Raw genomic sequence first — 14,852 nt, 5'->3', positions numbered from 1 at the left:
GCTCTGCCCTAGAGCGGCCGCCGCACCCCCTCCTCCCCGGCCCGCGCCTCCGCCGCCGCCGCGGTTCCCGCCCCGCCTCGGCCCGTCCCTGCCGTCTCCGCCGCGTCCGCGACCGCCGACATTGGCTCTCAGGTACGCCCTTCCTTCCGGTCACGCGGCAGCCGCTTCCGCCCCGAAACAGGCCGCCGCTGCGCGCGCCGTGTAGATCCGCGCATGGCGCGGCGACGCGGAATGCGGCGCGGGTTGGGCGCCGCGTGGTTACGCTCCGACGGCCTGAAACGGGTGGCGGCTGAGTTCGCGCGTTTTATTCCGCGTTTCTCCCTTCTAGTAGGCATAGGAGTATTCACGAGCCACCCTTTGTGTTTTTTGTCATGGTCCGCCCGTTCCGTTACTGAAGAACCGCTTCATTTATTTTCGAGTGCTGCCGTTTGGATATAGTACCCTAATAACCCGCAGAAATATTGGACGCTTATACATGACTGACAGTAAACTGGACGATGGTGCCTATTTATTGTAGATTTGTAGTAGTTTGTCTGTTCTCTATGGTGTGCAGTATCATTATGCGCTTACAGTTTGTGATCGCGATGCCATTTTATGCCTAACATTGTGCCTGAAAATGTTGAGACCAACTAATTAGTGGCACTCAAAAGTTGGTTGTCTTCTGGCTTCGATAATTTTACCCTTCAATCATACAGCTATGATATGATGAGTTTGTGTTATGCTTGTTATGCTAAAGTTACTACATGTGTAGGTTTACTCAAGAGTCAAGATAGTAAGGCTAATATGTCAGAAGAAGAAAGAAGTGAGGCCTCCCGGCACATTTTGCGTGTTATTGACTCGTTGAAGAAGAAAGTTACAGCAGATCGTTTTACTTACATTAAGGTGCTTTGAGATCACACATTCTGTATTTCTCTCAGTACTTTTTGTTATCAGATGTTCATGTTGTTCTTTTCTTCTGATTGTTATATTTTTTTTTCCAGAATAGGATAGAGGATAACAAGATAAAGCTCAGCCCCGTTACACAAAGCACTGGCAATTCTTCAAAAATCTGGCAAAGAAGTACATCAAATAGCACTGACTCGAATCTGCTGACAAGTAGGCAAGACGATGTACTCTCTTCTGGGCCTCGTATTGTAGTATCCCTTGCTGACGAAGATGGTGTCAGTTCTGACGAAGAAAGCTCCTATGCCACGTCAACTGTTATGTTGGGTGGAAATCTAGCTGCAAAGAATGTCACTAGGCCAATTAAACTACCAGAAGCACCAAAAATTCCGCCTTATACAACATGGACATTTTTGGACAGGTCTGTTTATAACCACATGCACTTCTCAACCTCCCCAAACCCCTGCTGCATGCAAATGAGTTTCCTTCAGTAAGGTCTCGTAGGGTTTCTTGAGACAAAACTTTTCTCGGGGTTTCATGCAGGAACCAGAGGATGACAGAAGACCAATCTGTACTTGGTCGACGAAGGATTTACTATGATGCAAATTGTGGTGAAGCTTTAATTTGCAGTGATAGTGAGGATGAAGCTGTTGAGGATGAAGAGGAGAAAAAGGAGTTCAAAGTTTCTGAAGACTGTCTTATTCGGTAAACAACTTGGGGCATTCCTTTGTTTTCTTTTGCATTATTTTGCCTTAGCTTTGGCTTAACTTCTGCACTTATTTGTGATTCACAGATGGGCTAGTTTTAATATCACAGTTCCTCAAATAAATGCTACCCCACTTACTTTTCTTGGAAGAAATACATTTGTTGTATTTGTATTTTAATACGGGAACCACGCTACATTAGGATACAAGCAGCTTATGGTTTTAGGATACATAAGCAATTAATAGTTTCCTGAAAAAAATACGTTGCGCACAATTTACTTTTAAGTTAAAGGATTGTCTCATTTTTTCTCTTGAAACATAATACTCCATCCGTTCCTATTTTGGTGGTGTTTTTTTCTGTTGAAATTCCTATTTAGGAAGCACATTAGGAAGTCAGATGATTAGTTTTCGTGTCCAGTCCTCTCACTAATCTCTAATCGGCTCTTAACCCATTGATCTCCACAATCTATGGCCGTACTAAATACACCCAGAACACATGCCCGTTATCTTCTCTCGTTCCTCCTTTATCCACAATAAATACATGCAGGACAGCAGTAGTGCGCAAGGTTGATGTGTGAGATCAAGAGAGAAAAAACAGGAGCGAATCTGTTTGCAATTTTTGCAAGATAGCGTGTTATGAATACGAGAGCTGGGCGATGGTGCAGTTATGAGATGATGTGAACAAAGAGCTGGGGTTTGCGTGACGGTAAAATGACCAAAATCTTTGCGGGCACTCTGCGCTGGAAATCCTTGGTCTTGGCAAAATTGGAAACACAACGCCGAAAAGGGAATGTCGGGGGTACATCAAGAGTTGTAAAGTACTTCCTCCGTTCTTTTTTATAAGACGTTTCAGACAGCTGACATTGAATTGTTTTGGGTGCTGTCTGAACTGTCTAAAATGTCTTATAAAAGTGAACAGAGGGAGTATTTAACTAATATGAATACGAAGTATCACTAAGTAATTATTGTGGCCTGCATTGCTTCACTTTATTTTCGTCTAATAAAGAACTTGGATAATTCATTACCACTTTCGTGTCTTTCTTCTTCCTTTCTACCTAAGGTGAGACTGCAAAATGTTTAATTGGTTTGCATAATCGGACTAGACTAGCTTGGACCTCCAGAAAAGTAGGCTTATGTTACTTAAAATGGGCTGCATGCTTTGTTTCTAGTGTACTCTTCAAGGAACTTTAATGTGAAGTTTATGTTGTCCAACTATATTCTGCGTAGTCTGTTGATGAGTTTACACACCTTCTTTAACCTGGATAGACCAAAAATAGATTTAGGCTTCTGCTATACACCTTCTTCTCAATGGGTGATTTGATGACTATGTAATTAATTATGTTCCTCTGCTACTCTTATGTTAGGATGACAATTCAAGAATGTGGCATGTCTGATGCAGTGCTGGAAACCCTAGCTCGTTTTTTTGATAGGGCAGCTGGTGATATAAAGGCTAGTTTTCTGTTCATAATCATTCACATAATCTCAATAACATTTTGGCCATTTGGGCTTTTCCTTTTCCAGTTCACATTTTCGCTATTGACAATTAACACATATAGCCCTATTTTACAGTCCAGATATGAGATCCTAAATGGGGAGAAAACTGAGGGTTCTCTTAAAAAGGTTTCTGAACTTAATGCCAAAGTGGAAGATCTCTACCGTGATAAAGATTTGGATGCAGCATTGGATTCCTTTGACAATCTCTTTTGTCGCCGATGTCTAGTACGTTCATCTGTTAACCATCATATGCTTTCTGTAATGCCTCTGGTTTGCTGATGAATATTCTGCCCATCTTGATATTGGCAGGTTTTTGATTGCAAACTACATGGGTGTTCTCAAGATTTAGTATTTCCTGTAAGTTTTGAAGTTCAATAGTTATTTCCAAAATTGGGAGGTATTCTAATTTGTGTGTTCTCATACAGACAGAAAAGCAACCACCTTGGAACAGCATGGATGATGGTGTACCATGTGGTATTCATTGTTATAAACTGGTTTGTATTTTATGGTGTATGACTTCTGAAAATTGGCTTGTCTTGTCTGACAATTTGGATTTTGAAACATAAGCATGTGACTTGCATTGACATTGTTTTACAAACCACGTTTTTTCAGGCTCCTAAACCAGAGGCTACTACCACAGTTGATTCTGACATGCTTGACATAGAGGAGCCAACTCACTCATCCGATAATACAAGGAACCAGTTAAGCTCAAATAAGAAAAAACAGGGTTCTAGTGGTAAGAAAGCCAAATCCCAACAAAGTGAAGGCTCTTCAACCCAAAGGGTTGCCTCAGAAAGCAGTGACTCAGAAGGACATCCAATGAGCACTAAATCTCCACAACAATCATCTTGTCAATCAAAAGTCAAAATTAGCCCGAAAGGTGGAATCAGGAAAAGTACTAATAGAAGAATCGCCGAGCGGATTCTTATGAGTGTGAAGAAAGGACAAAGAGAAGTGGCACCATCAGATTCTAATTCTGGTGGATGCCTCTGGCCAAGGGACATGAAGCTTAGATCTGATACACGAAATGGACACAAGGATTCAGTTGCATCCCAACAACAGAATTCTCCAAGCACAAGAAGTTCTCGGAAGAAGGATGCGCCTCAAATGGAGAATAGTTTAGCTTCAGGGGAAGATCGTAATGATTCAACAGTGGAAACCAAGAACGAACATTCAGCAACAGATGGCCATGATAGTTCGATGATAGAAGATGTTGAGGAGAATATATGCAGGCAAGAAAATAATTGTAGATCCTGGAAGGTGATTGAACAAGGGCTTCTGGTGAAAGGTTTGGAGATTTTTGGAAGGAACAGGTTGGACCCTTATCCTGATCACCATCATTATATCAGTGGTTTCATTACCTTGCACTTGTTTATGTGTTGCTTAGTACTCCCTCCGTCCCATAATATAAGATCTTATTACATCCAATATACTCATATATTGGATGTAATAAGATCTAATATTATGGGATGGAGGGAGTATCATACAACCAGTCAGGCAATTTTGTGTGTGTGGCTTTACATAACCTGTAAAACATTTTTCTGAACTGAGTAAAGGTTATATGTGAATTGTTTTAAACTCTGCCACTCGGAAGACTTTGACTATGGTTCCTCACTGAGTAGACAATTCATTCCTTTTACATATGGTATTCCCATCATTTCCTTTTGCATGCTGTTTTCTCACTATCTTACAAGCGCAGAGTACCAGGGATTGAAAAAAATGCTGGGGGAGGAAATGTTTATGATCTTTCTATGACTAAAAGTTGAGGCCATCTCCTCATAACTATATATTGTTAGACCTTTCAACCTGAGCATTGATAGTTGTGGATGACACTAGGAGAGTTGGGACAATTTTCGTTGGTTTATTTCTCACACAATGCCATGCCAACCCGAGGGGTTGGGGATACATATTTATAGGCTGCTAGCCAGCCAAGGCATATGCTAAGATGCTGCCAAGATGCCAGTCTAAGATGCTAGTCTAAGATGCTAGTCTAAGATGCTAACTGACAGTCCTTGATGGTCAAGGACTTTATCCTCCTAACTGCCACAAGGACCATGTGCTGCAGCCCCACAAGGACCCTAGTACACAGACTTATCCATCATTCTCCCCCTAAGTCTTGTACGTCGTCTTGTGGGAGAGTTGAATCATCCCAATCCTGGAGCAAAGTTCGAGGAACTTGACCCTCCCAAGGGGCTTGGTGAGCAGGTCTGCGAGCTGATCCTTGGTGTTGATGTAGCTCGCCTCGATGCTCCCTTCTTCCACACAGCTGCGGATGAAGTGATACCTCAGTCGGATGTGCTTGCTCCGTTCGTGGAACACGGGGTTCTTTGCCAGGGCCAGGGCGGACTTGCTGTCCACCAGGAGCTGCACCGTTCTGGTGTCTTGAACGAGAAGATCACCAAGCAGTCGAGCAAGCCAGAGCGCCTGAGTACAGGCGGTGGAGGCCGCTATGTACTCAGCCTCACAGCTGGACAGGGCCACCACCTGCTGCTTGACTGATTGCCAGCTCATGAGACACTTGCCGAGGAAGAGGAGGATCCCGCTCGTGCTCTTGCTGGTGTCGATGTCGCCGGCGTGGTCGCTGTCGCTGTACCCGACGAAGTGTGCCGCCCCAGGACACCTAGGGTAGTGGAGGCCGTGGTCGAGGGTCCCTGCTATGTAGCGGACGATCCTCTTCACTGCCTGCTGGTGTTTCGACGTTGGTCGCTCCATGAACCGACTGACATAGCCGACGGAGAATGCCAAGTCCGGCCGTGTGTGAGTGAGGTAGCGAAGGCTCCCCACAAGGCGTCGGTACTGCGTAGCATCCACTTCCTCCGTCGTGCTGTCGCGGCTCAGTTTCAGCCTCTCCTCCATCGGAGTGAGAGCTGGATGGCAGTTGGTGAGCCCAGCTAGCTCAACGATGCGCTTGGCGTAGGCGGACTGTCGAAGCACGATCCCGGAGTGGTCCTGGTGCACCTCAATCCCTAGATAGAAGGAGAGGAGCCCCAGGTCACTCATCTGGAACGTGGCCTTCATGTCTTCCTTGAACGCCGCCACCTCTGCACCTTTGGTGCCGGTGATCACCAGGTCGTCAACGTAGACGCCTACCAGTAGGGCATTTCCTCCACTCCCCCGTCGGTAGACGGCAGCCTCATGCGGGCTCTGCTCGAAACCCATCTTCTTCAGCGTGGAGTCCAGCTTGGCGTTCCACGCCCTGGGCGCCTGCCGCAGGCCATAGAGAGCCTTGCGCAGGTGGAGCACCTTGCCCTCCTGGCTGGGAATCGTAAACCCAGGTGGCTGATGCACGTAGACTTCCTCCTTCAAGTCGCCGTTGAGGAATGCCGACTTAACGTCCATGTGGTGGACACGCCAGCCCTCCTGGGCCGCCAGCGCAAGGAGAAGTCGCACGGACTCCATCCGTGCCACGGGAGCGAAAGCGTCGTCGAAGTCGACTCCTTCCTGCTGCAAGAAGCCTCGGGCCACCAAGCGAGCCTTGTGCTTGATGATGGCGCCGGCTCCATCCCTCTTCAGCTTGAACACCCACTTAAGGGTGATTGCGCGGTGACCTCGAGGGAGATCAGCGAGCTCCCAGGTGCGGTTTTGCTCGACCGCATCCATCTCCAACTGCATCGCGGCGCGCCATGCCGCGTCTCTCTCGGCCTCTGCAAAGGACCGTGGTTCGCCGTCTTCACACACGAGCTGTAGCTGCGCCTCCAGGTCACGTGGCATCAGTCCCGGCACCGGCTGGTCGCCGAGTAGATCATCCATCGTGCGATACCGCAGCTGTTCGCCTCCATTCCATGCGTCGACCCGCTCCTCGTCGTGAGTGAGCGGGGAAGCGAACTTCATCGGGTTGTGCTCTGCGTGAGCTGGTGCTGATGAAGACGAGCCCGGAGTGGCGACCGCCGGGGCTGGAGTATGCGGCGTCGCCGGTTGTGGTGTCGTCGGTGTAGCAGGCGCCGGAGTCGATGTAGTTTTGGGGGCCGGGGTAGACGTGCCCGGTGAAGAGGAGCTGCTTGCTCCCCCAGCTTCCTTGAAGTGAGCGTACTCGACAATGAAGTCGTCAACGTCGGCGTCGAGCCGTCGTCCACCGCCTTGTCCCATTGCCACCCTCGCCCTTCGTTGAACACGACGTCTCGCGCTGTGCGCACACGTTGTGTCTTTGGGTCGAGGATGCGGTAGGCCTTTGAGCCCTCCGCGTAGCCGATGAAGACTCCCGGAGTGCTCCTGTCGTCGAGCTTGCCGATGTGGCCGAGCTCCTTGGCGAACGCAAGGCAGCCAAAGACCCGCAAATGAGAGACCGCCGGCTTCCGCCCATGCCAGGCCTCGTGCGGAGTTCTGCCGTCGAGTGCCTTAGTAGGAGAGCGGTTGAGGATGTAGACGGCCGTTAGCACCGCCTCTCCCCAGAAGACAGCCGGCATCCCTCTCTGCTTGAGGAGAGCCCGAGCCATCCCCACAACCGTCTGGTTGCGCCGCTCGACGACGCCGTTTTGCTGTGGGCTGTACGGCGCGGAGTAGTGGCGCTGGATGCCCTCATCGGCGCAGTACGACGCGAATTCGGCCGCCGTGAACTCGCCGCCGTTGTCAGTGCGCAACACGCGCAATTTGCGGCCGCTCTCCGCCTCCACACCAACCTGCGCGCCCCTGATGGCGTCCGCCGCTTCTCCCTTACTGCCGAGGATCATCACCCACATGTAGCGGGAGAGATCGTCGACGAGCAGCAGGAAGTAGCGTCGACCTCCTGGTGTGGCTGGCGTCACCGGGCCGCACAGGTCTCCGTGCACGAGCTCCAGCTTCTCCTTAGCCCGAAAACTCGCCTGTTGGGGAAAGGGGAGTCGTCTCTGCTTTGTCAGTACGCAGATGTCGCAGAACTGCTCCACATGGTCGAGGCATGGCAGGCCTCGCACCATCTCCTTGGCACTTAGACGCTTCAGGGCCTCAAAGTGAAGGTGCCCAAAGCGCTCATGCCACTGCCACGCCTCGTCGTCTCGACGAACAGCGAGACAGACCGGTTGTGCCACCTGCACATCAAGGACGTAGAGTCGATTTTCACCTCTAGGCACCTTGGCGAGAAGGCGACGCTGGCGATCCCAGATGCGTAGGACCCCATGCTCAATCAGCACGCGTGAGCCGTTCTCATCCAGCTGTCCCAAGCTGATGATGGAATTCCTTAGCGCGGGGATGTAGTAGACACCGGTGAGCAGCCGGTGCTCTCCCATCTTGTTGGTGAAGATGACGGAGCCGACGCCCTTTATCTCCACATCGGAGGCATCCCCGAACTTGACGGAGCCTCGCGCATCGGAGTCGAACTCGGCGAAGAATTCCCTTCGACCGGTCATGTGGTGGGTGGCGCCGGTGTCGAGGCACCACCCCGTAGCCTTGTCCTTCCCGGAGCCATCGCCGAGAAGAGTGTGTGCTTTTGGCTCATCGAGGTGGATGAAAGCCTTTGTGACTGGAGTCGCCGAGGGTAGCTCAATGCTTGCATGCGCCATGAACAGAGCCGTCTCCTCCTCCTTCGCCTGTGCGACGTGAGCCTGGCCTTGTCGTGGTTGCCGACACTCATTGGCCCAATGGCCAAACCGGCCACAGTTGTGGCAACTGTTGTCTTGTGCCGGCCTGGGCTTGCCAGCGGCGCCGTCCTTGGCGCCTCCGCGGGCGTCACCTTCGGCACGTCCTTGTGCCCTGCCCGGGGGGCCTCTTCGCGCCTTACGCTGCTTGCCACGCTTGCGGCCGCCCGTCGAGGAGGAAGGCTCCCCCTTCTTCCTGTCACCAAGGCTGGGATCCCACTGCTCCCGAGTTAGGAGCAGCTTCCCGCCGGTGGTGACGGGCCCCGAGGGGGGCTGTGGCTCGTCGGTGTCGAAGACCTTGAGTCGACCTATCGCCTCCTCGATCGTCATCGTGGAGAGGTCCAGCAACGACTCGATCGAGCGAGCCATCTGCTTGTACTTCTCGGGAATGCACCGAAAAAGCTTCTCGACAGCTCTCTCCTCGGTGTAGGTGGCATCGCCAAACTTCACCATCTTCTGCAGCAGAGTGTTGAGACGGAGAGCAAAGTCATCAACGTCCTCACCTGGCTTGAAGCCCAGGTTCTCCCACTCCTTACGAAGTGTCTGCAGGGTGGACTTGCGAGCACGGTCGCTGCCGATGCGTGCTGCGGCGATGGCGTCCCAAGCCTCCTTGGCAGTCCGCTTGTTGGAAAGCGAGAACTGCATCTCGGGCGGGACTGCGGCGATGAGGGCGTCCAGTGCCCGTCGATCCTCTAGGTGGTCGACGTTGCTGTCCTGGACTGCCTCCCACATGCGCCGCACCTGGAGCCTGACCTTCATGATCCCGGCCCACTCGACGTAGTTGGTTTTAGTGAGGGTAGGCCACCCAACACTGGAACCAACATCCCTGACCACAGTCCGGACCTCGTAGAGGCCGCGGTCCTGGTCGTTGCAGCCGCCGTCGCGGTGCGCGCCTCCACCTGGAGCACGGGCGTGCTCGGCTGCCCACTGCGCCGTCCGCTCCTGCGCCACTTTGGCGCGATCTGCGTCGGCGCCGTCGTCCGCAGGCGCGGAGCTGCTGGAGCTGCCGGGGCTGCCGCGGAGTGCCTTGGCATCCGCCGTAGCCTCACGGGCTGCTTCTGCTGCTGCTGCTGCTTCTACCTCCGCCCTGGCTGCTTCTACCTCCGCTCTGGCTGCTGCCAGCTCCGCTGCAGCCAGCCTCGACACTCTTGCCGCCGCAGCAGCCGCTGCTACAGCCGCTCGCTCACGCTCCTCTGCCACGGCGCGCTCGGCCTCTTGCCGGCGCCGCATGCTCGAGGTAGCCGTGTGCTGAGAGCGACCTGCAGACATGGCTCGCTGCAGGGGGGCTGTTGCGTGAAGAGGAGGCTGATGAAGACGAGCTGCTGCTCGACAGTCCGGAGGGAGGAAGGTAACCAGAGGCAGGCGGAGCAGCTGCTGCTACCGACTTGGGCTGCTCACAGGAAATGCTCAGGGTGCAGGTTAACGAGGCTCTGATACCACTTGTTAGACCTTTCAACCTGAGCATTGATAGTTGTGGATGACACTAGGAGAGTTGGGACAATTTTCGTTGGTTTATTTCTCACACAATGCCATGCCAACCCGAGGGGTTGGGGATACATATTTATAGGCTGCTAGCCAGCCAAGGCATATGCTAAGATGCTGCCAAGATGCCAGTCTAAGATGCTAGTCTAAGATGCTAACTGACAGTCCTTGATGGTCAAGGACTTTATCCTCCTAACTGCCACAAGGACCATGTGCTGCAGCCCCACAAGGACCCTAGTACACAGACTTATCCATCATATATTACAAACAGATTTTCCACTAATGACATTGTCTTCATAGTGTCAAGGCATATACTACCTATATTAATGGTTAAAGTTTTAAATGTGAACCACAAGGATCCCACCACCACTTAAATTTTTAGGCACTATTTTTTCTCCAAGGTGCAAACAATACTCAATTTTCCATGAAAATTGCAAGGGTACGACACTTTCATGTGTCTTTTGAATTGTTGCTGCTCACAGTGGGAGCACATGAATCTGGGAGCCAAATCGCTGCTCTCCTTTATCATTATTATAGTCATAAGTTTACCCTGTTTCCCAGAATTAATAGTCACACTGAATTCATGTTTTTTTCATGCAGTTGTTTAATTGCTCGGAACCTTCTCTGTGGAATGAAAACATGCAGCGATGTTTTTCATTATATGAGTTATATTGAAAACAGCAGCGCATCTGGAACTCTTAGCAGGGGTGATTCCCTCGTCAAAGGATATATAAAGGTTTGGTTCACTCTACCCCTATGTTATTTTTTATTTTTCACCCAGGTGGTTTCTTATTTTCATGCTGCCAATGTTAACATCTCAGGGACATGAGTTGCGCGTGAGATCACGATTTATTAGAAGGCGAGGTAGAGTTCGTCGTTTGAAGTACACCTGGAAATCTGCAGGTTACCATTTTATAAGGAAAAGGATTACAGAAAGGAAAGATCAGCCTTGTCGGCAATATAATCCATGTGGTTGTCAATCATCATGTGGGAAACAGTGTCCATGTCTCGTAAATGGGACATGCTGTGAGAAATACTGTGGGTGAGTCGATTATTTTCCTTTACAACAACTTGCACAATTATAGCATAAGTTATATGCATCTGAAGTATATGTGCTTTTTTCTGTTTACTATGGAGTTCTTCTAGTTATTGACTACTGCCGTTCTTTCCCACAGACCAACTTACCTTTTCATTTTGCTGGTATATATATTTTTCTTGGATTAATCCTGTCACATGTGAACTAAGAATGCTTGTCCTTCTGGATACTAATACAATTGCTCATGAAAACACTACTCGATATCTAGAAATATAGTTTGATTTCATATTCTATGAAATTGTTTAGTAGAATGATTGAATACTTTAGTGCTGAGTTGTTTTCTCGTTACTTTTTAGCACACCTAACTCTTTTTAGACAACACCCAAGCTAGTATTGGATTCAAACGATATTTTTAAAGCTGTGTTGTACATGATTAACTCTCCGTAGAGAATAAAATCAGACTAATTTATGGTCATGGATACTTTGTCATTATTGCTTAGTTTGAGAAATTTCAGTTGTGAATGGAATCAAAACTATAAAAACACATAAAACAGACATGCAAACAATTTTGTATCCTCATCCTGCTGTCATAATGTAGCAATTGGTGCGAGTAACTGGAAGTTTATTCCCTTTGCATTTCAGGTGTCCGAAAATGTGCAAGAACCGTTTTCGAGGTTGTCATTGTGCTAAGAGCCAGTGTCGCAGTCGCCAGTGTCCATGCTTTGCTGCTGACAGGGAATGTGATCCTGACGTGTGCAGAAACTGCTGGGTCGGGTATGTATTTGCACAATCATATGAACCTTTGAAGGCATATGTAGTTAATTCACCAGTATCAATGTATAGAAAATTGCATCACCAGGACTTGTGTATTTTGTTCTTTGCACTTCTACAATCTCATCTGTAGCAGATTAGTTCATAATTCACCAAGTTTGCCTTCGAAAATTTCCATGATGCTTCTGTTTTACCACCTGATATTTGAGAATTAGTCATCCATTTGAAATTGCACACAGCGGCGCCAACAGAAGTAAATCTGCACGTTGTAAGTTGCTGCATCGCAAGTATGGGTGGTAATTCTGCAAAAGCTCAAATATATGTGTCACACAAGTATCTCATCTGTTCATGAAGAGCTTTGTTGGATGGTGAATCTATTATTAGAAGTGCACAAATACTCTTGCTTGATAACATTTTAGCATCTCAAGATACAGTTCTGCAGCTAAAAGCCTTAAACAAGGGGGTTGATAAATGATAAATTGATGATTTTAATTTTGTAGCCATCAGCTACAGTTGACAATCATCACACATAGTAATTTGACATGATTCACCCTGTTGTTAACACGCTTGATTGAATGCTTATGTGCGTGGTGCGCCAGTGCATTGTTAAAGGGTCTAAAACTTATCGGGTTTCCCATTGTTTATGCACGTACTATGTAAAATCATGGAACAGTATCTTGTTCACAATGGATGTTTCGTAGAACCCATAAAGTTGTAAGCTGTTCATGGACAATTTTATTAATGTTGAATCATGCTTTGCAAACTGTTCTAGCTTGAAATGTTGTCTCGTCTGTAATTATTGCGGAGTAAATCATCATTGCATTAAACTGTTCCATTTCTAACCTACAGGTGTGGTGATGGTTCACTGGGAGTTCCTAACCAAAGAGGTGATAATTATGAATGCCGGAACATGAAGCTACTTCTTAAACAACAACAAAGGGTAAAAAATTTACACTTCAGTTTATCACATGTTATGAACATCTTGGTTATATTTCTTCGAGTCGACTTGATTTGCTGATTTCTTTGGTTGGCACTGTCATCTACTCCCTCCGTTCCAAAATAGATGACTCAACTTTATACTAACTTTAGTACAAAATTAGTACAAAGTTGGGTCATCTATTTTGGAATGGAGGGAGTAACAGAATAAAGATAAGAACCACAGATTCTTTGTGTGCAAAATTGCAGGCTTAGATACCTGAACTGGTAGATGTGATTTAAACATGATTTAATTGTCTTCATCTCTTTGAGCTAGTTCTGATTACTGTTGAGGCTGGTATTGATATAGCAGTAATTTAGAACTTCTGAGCAGTGGCTCTTGTTTATGGTTAGTACCGAGCTAGTTATGAACCAATTAGGATATGATTTTGATTTAAATTGGGCGTTCTCTTAAGAGATTATTTTTACCATCAATTTAAGCAGGGACATCATTTTTCTTCTGAAATGAAGGAAAAATAGAACAGGGCAATGCCAGCATTGCCACTCCTTACTGAAAAGGGCATTAGTTGTGATAAGCGACTGAATTGCAAAGCCGAATTCTTGTACACGACAGCCATTTTAATGTTCTCGTTGGACTTGATGTTGTGACACAACACATGAAATAGCTGGCAAAACACACGCTTCTCGATAAAAGACTTGATGTCCATTATAAGGCCTGGGTTCTGTTTTGAACAAATTGTTCTGTTCATGGTTTTGAATAGTCATTACTTTGTTTTCAGGTCTTGCTTGGGAGATCTGATGTTTCTGGCTGGGGAGCATTTCTCAAGGTAAGATTGCTCCGTCCATCTTCTCCATCGCTCTTCCCCTTTAATTCATCTTATTTATCTTTTCCATAATCTTCAGAATACTGTTAGCAAGCATGAGTATCTTGGCGAGTACACTGGGGAGCTTATCTCTCACAAGGAAGCAGACAAGCGTGGGAAGATATATGACCGTGAGAATTCGTCGTTCCTGTTCAACCTGAATAATGAGGTAGGTGTACAAGGTTACCATCTACAGTCGTCTCAACATTCAGGGCTATATGCCGGACTGATCACTAGATATCCTTCTCAACTCTTCATTCAAAGCCTAGCATTTTACATCTGATCCGTCCGCTGTTCCCTTACTCTACTCTTTGAATGCAGTTTGTTCTGGATGCCTTCAGAATGGGCGACAAGCTGAAGTTTGCCAACCACTCCCCTGACCCGAATTGCTATGCCAAGGTCATCATGGTAGCAGGCGATCACAGGGTAGGCATATTTGCCAAAGAGCGGATCGGTTCAGGCGAGGAGATCTTCTATGATTACCGCTACGAGCCTGACCGAGCCCCCGTGTGGGCTCGAAAGCCCGACGCTCCTGGAGCGAAAGACCCCGGGCAGCCTTCCAGCGGGCGGGCCAAGAAGCTCGCCCACTGAAGAGACATCCATCATTGGTTGATTCTTTTGTTCAGGGCCAGAATTGGGTAGTTGTTAGCATGCTGTTGTACCTTAACCTGACATTCATTCCTTGGCCCACTGTTGTAGTGTCAGAAGTTGAGAACCCCATTTGTGTCGGAACCTGTGGATGGAACGTGAACGGTTTTTTAACCGCTATATGGTTGCTCCATGCCCAATGCAGCTGGGCTGCCTTTGGTGGTGTGTTTGCCCTCTCAAAAGTTCATGTACCCTTTGGTGGTGTGTTTGTTTGATGTAGCCGCATGGGTTGATCATGGCACCACGACGCTATTGCGAGTGATGTGTTTGTTCGAGCAATGCCCACAGTTATTGATCACGACTCACTGGTTACTGAACATTCTAACTGACGAGTGGACATTCAGGCAATGAAGCGAGGAGCTGTGCTTGCCAATGGCAGTGCACATGTTGGCAAGAAGAGGAGGCCGCCTTGAGTGGCTGGTGCTCTGCATATACCAAGGGAAAATAGAAGATGCAACATACAAGGCCAGTTAAAATCACAATATGC

General features: G+C 48.2%; 1 protein-coding gene across 1 annotated transcript; it reads left to right on the top strand.

The window, feature by feature from the left end:
* The first annotated feature begins 28 nt into the window (after positions 1–28).
* On the top strand, positions 29–14,563 carry LOC119332633 (histone-lysine N-methyltransferase EZ1-like). The gene is made up of 16 exons (XM_037605797.1): positions 29–132; positions 752–882; positions 981–1,303; positions 1,426–1,587; positions 2,951–3,035; positions 3,156–3,305; positions 3,390–3,437; positions 3,506–3,574; positions 3,693–4,393; positions 10,712–10,847; positions 10,933–11,153; positions 11,790–11,921; positions 12,768–12,858; positions 13,634–13,681; positions 13,758–13,886; positions 14,039–14,563. The coding sequence occupies exons 2-16, from the start codon at positions 784–786 to the stop codon at positions 14,306–14,308; spliced, it is 2,664 nt and encodes an 887-aa protein (XP_037461694.1). The 5' UTR covers positions 29–132; positions 752–783; the 3' UTR covers positions 14,309–14,563.
* Positions 14,564–14,852: the final 289 nt, after the last annotated feature.

Source organism: Triticum dicoccoides, chromosome 7A (assembly GCF_002162155.2).
Source record: "Triticum dicoccoides isolate Atlit2015 ecotype Zavitan chromosome 7A, WEW_v2.0, whole genome shotgun sequence".
In the NCBI taxonomy this organism is placed as follows: domain Eukaryota; kingdom Viridiplantae; phylum Streptophyta; class Magnoliopsida; order Poales; family Poaceae; genus Triticum; species Triticum dicoccoides.
Note: the sequence above shows the minus strand (reverse complement) of the source record. Positions and strands in the feature narration are given on the sequence as shown.

What these genes read in the sequence shown, in the direction of transcription:
- LOC119332633 (XM_037605797.1), top strand. Translation starts at nt 784, where the DNA reads ATGTCAGAAGAAGAAAGAAGTGAGGCCTCCCGGCACATTTTGCGTGTT. An exon ending in ACATGGACATTTTTGGACAG is followed by an intron (nt 1,304 to 1,425) that starts GTCTGTTTATAA and finishes GGTTTCATGCAG; the next exon opens with GAACCAGAGGATGACAGAAG. An exon ending in GAGATTTTTGGAAGGAACAG is followed by an intron (nt 4,394 to 10,711) that starts GTTGGACCCTTA and finishes TTTTTCATGCAG; the next exon opens with TTGTTTAATTGCTCGGAACC.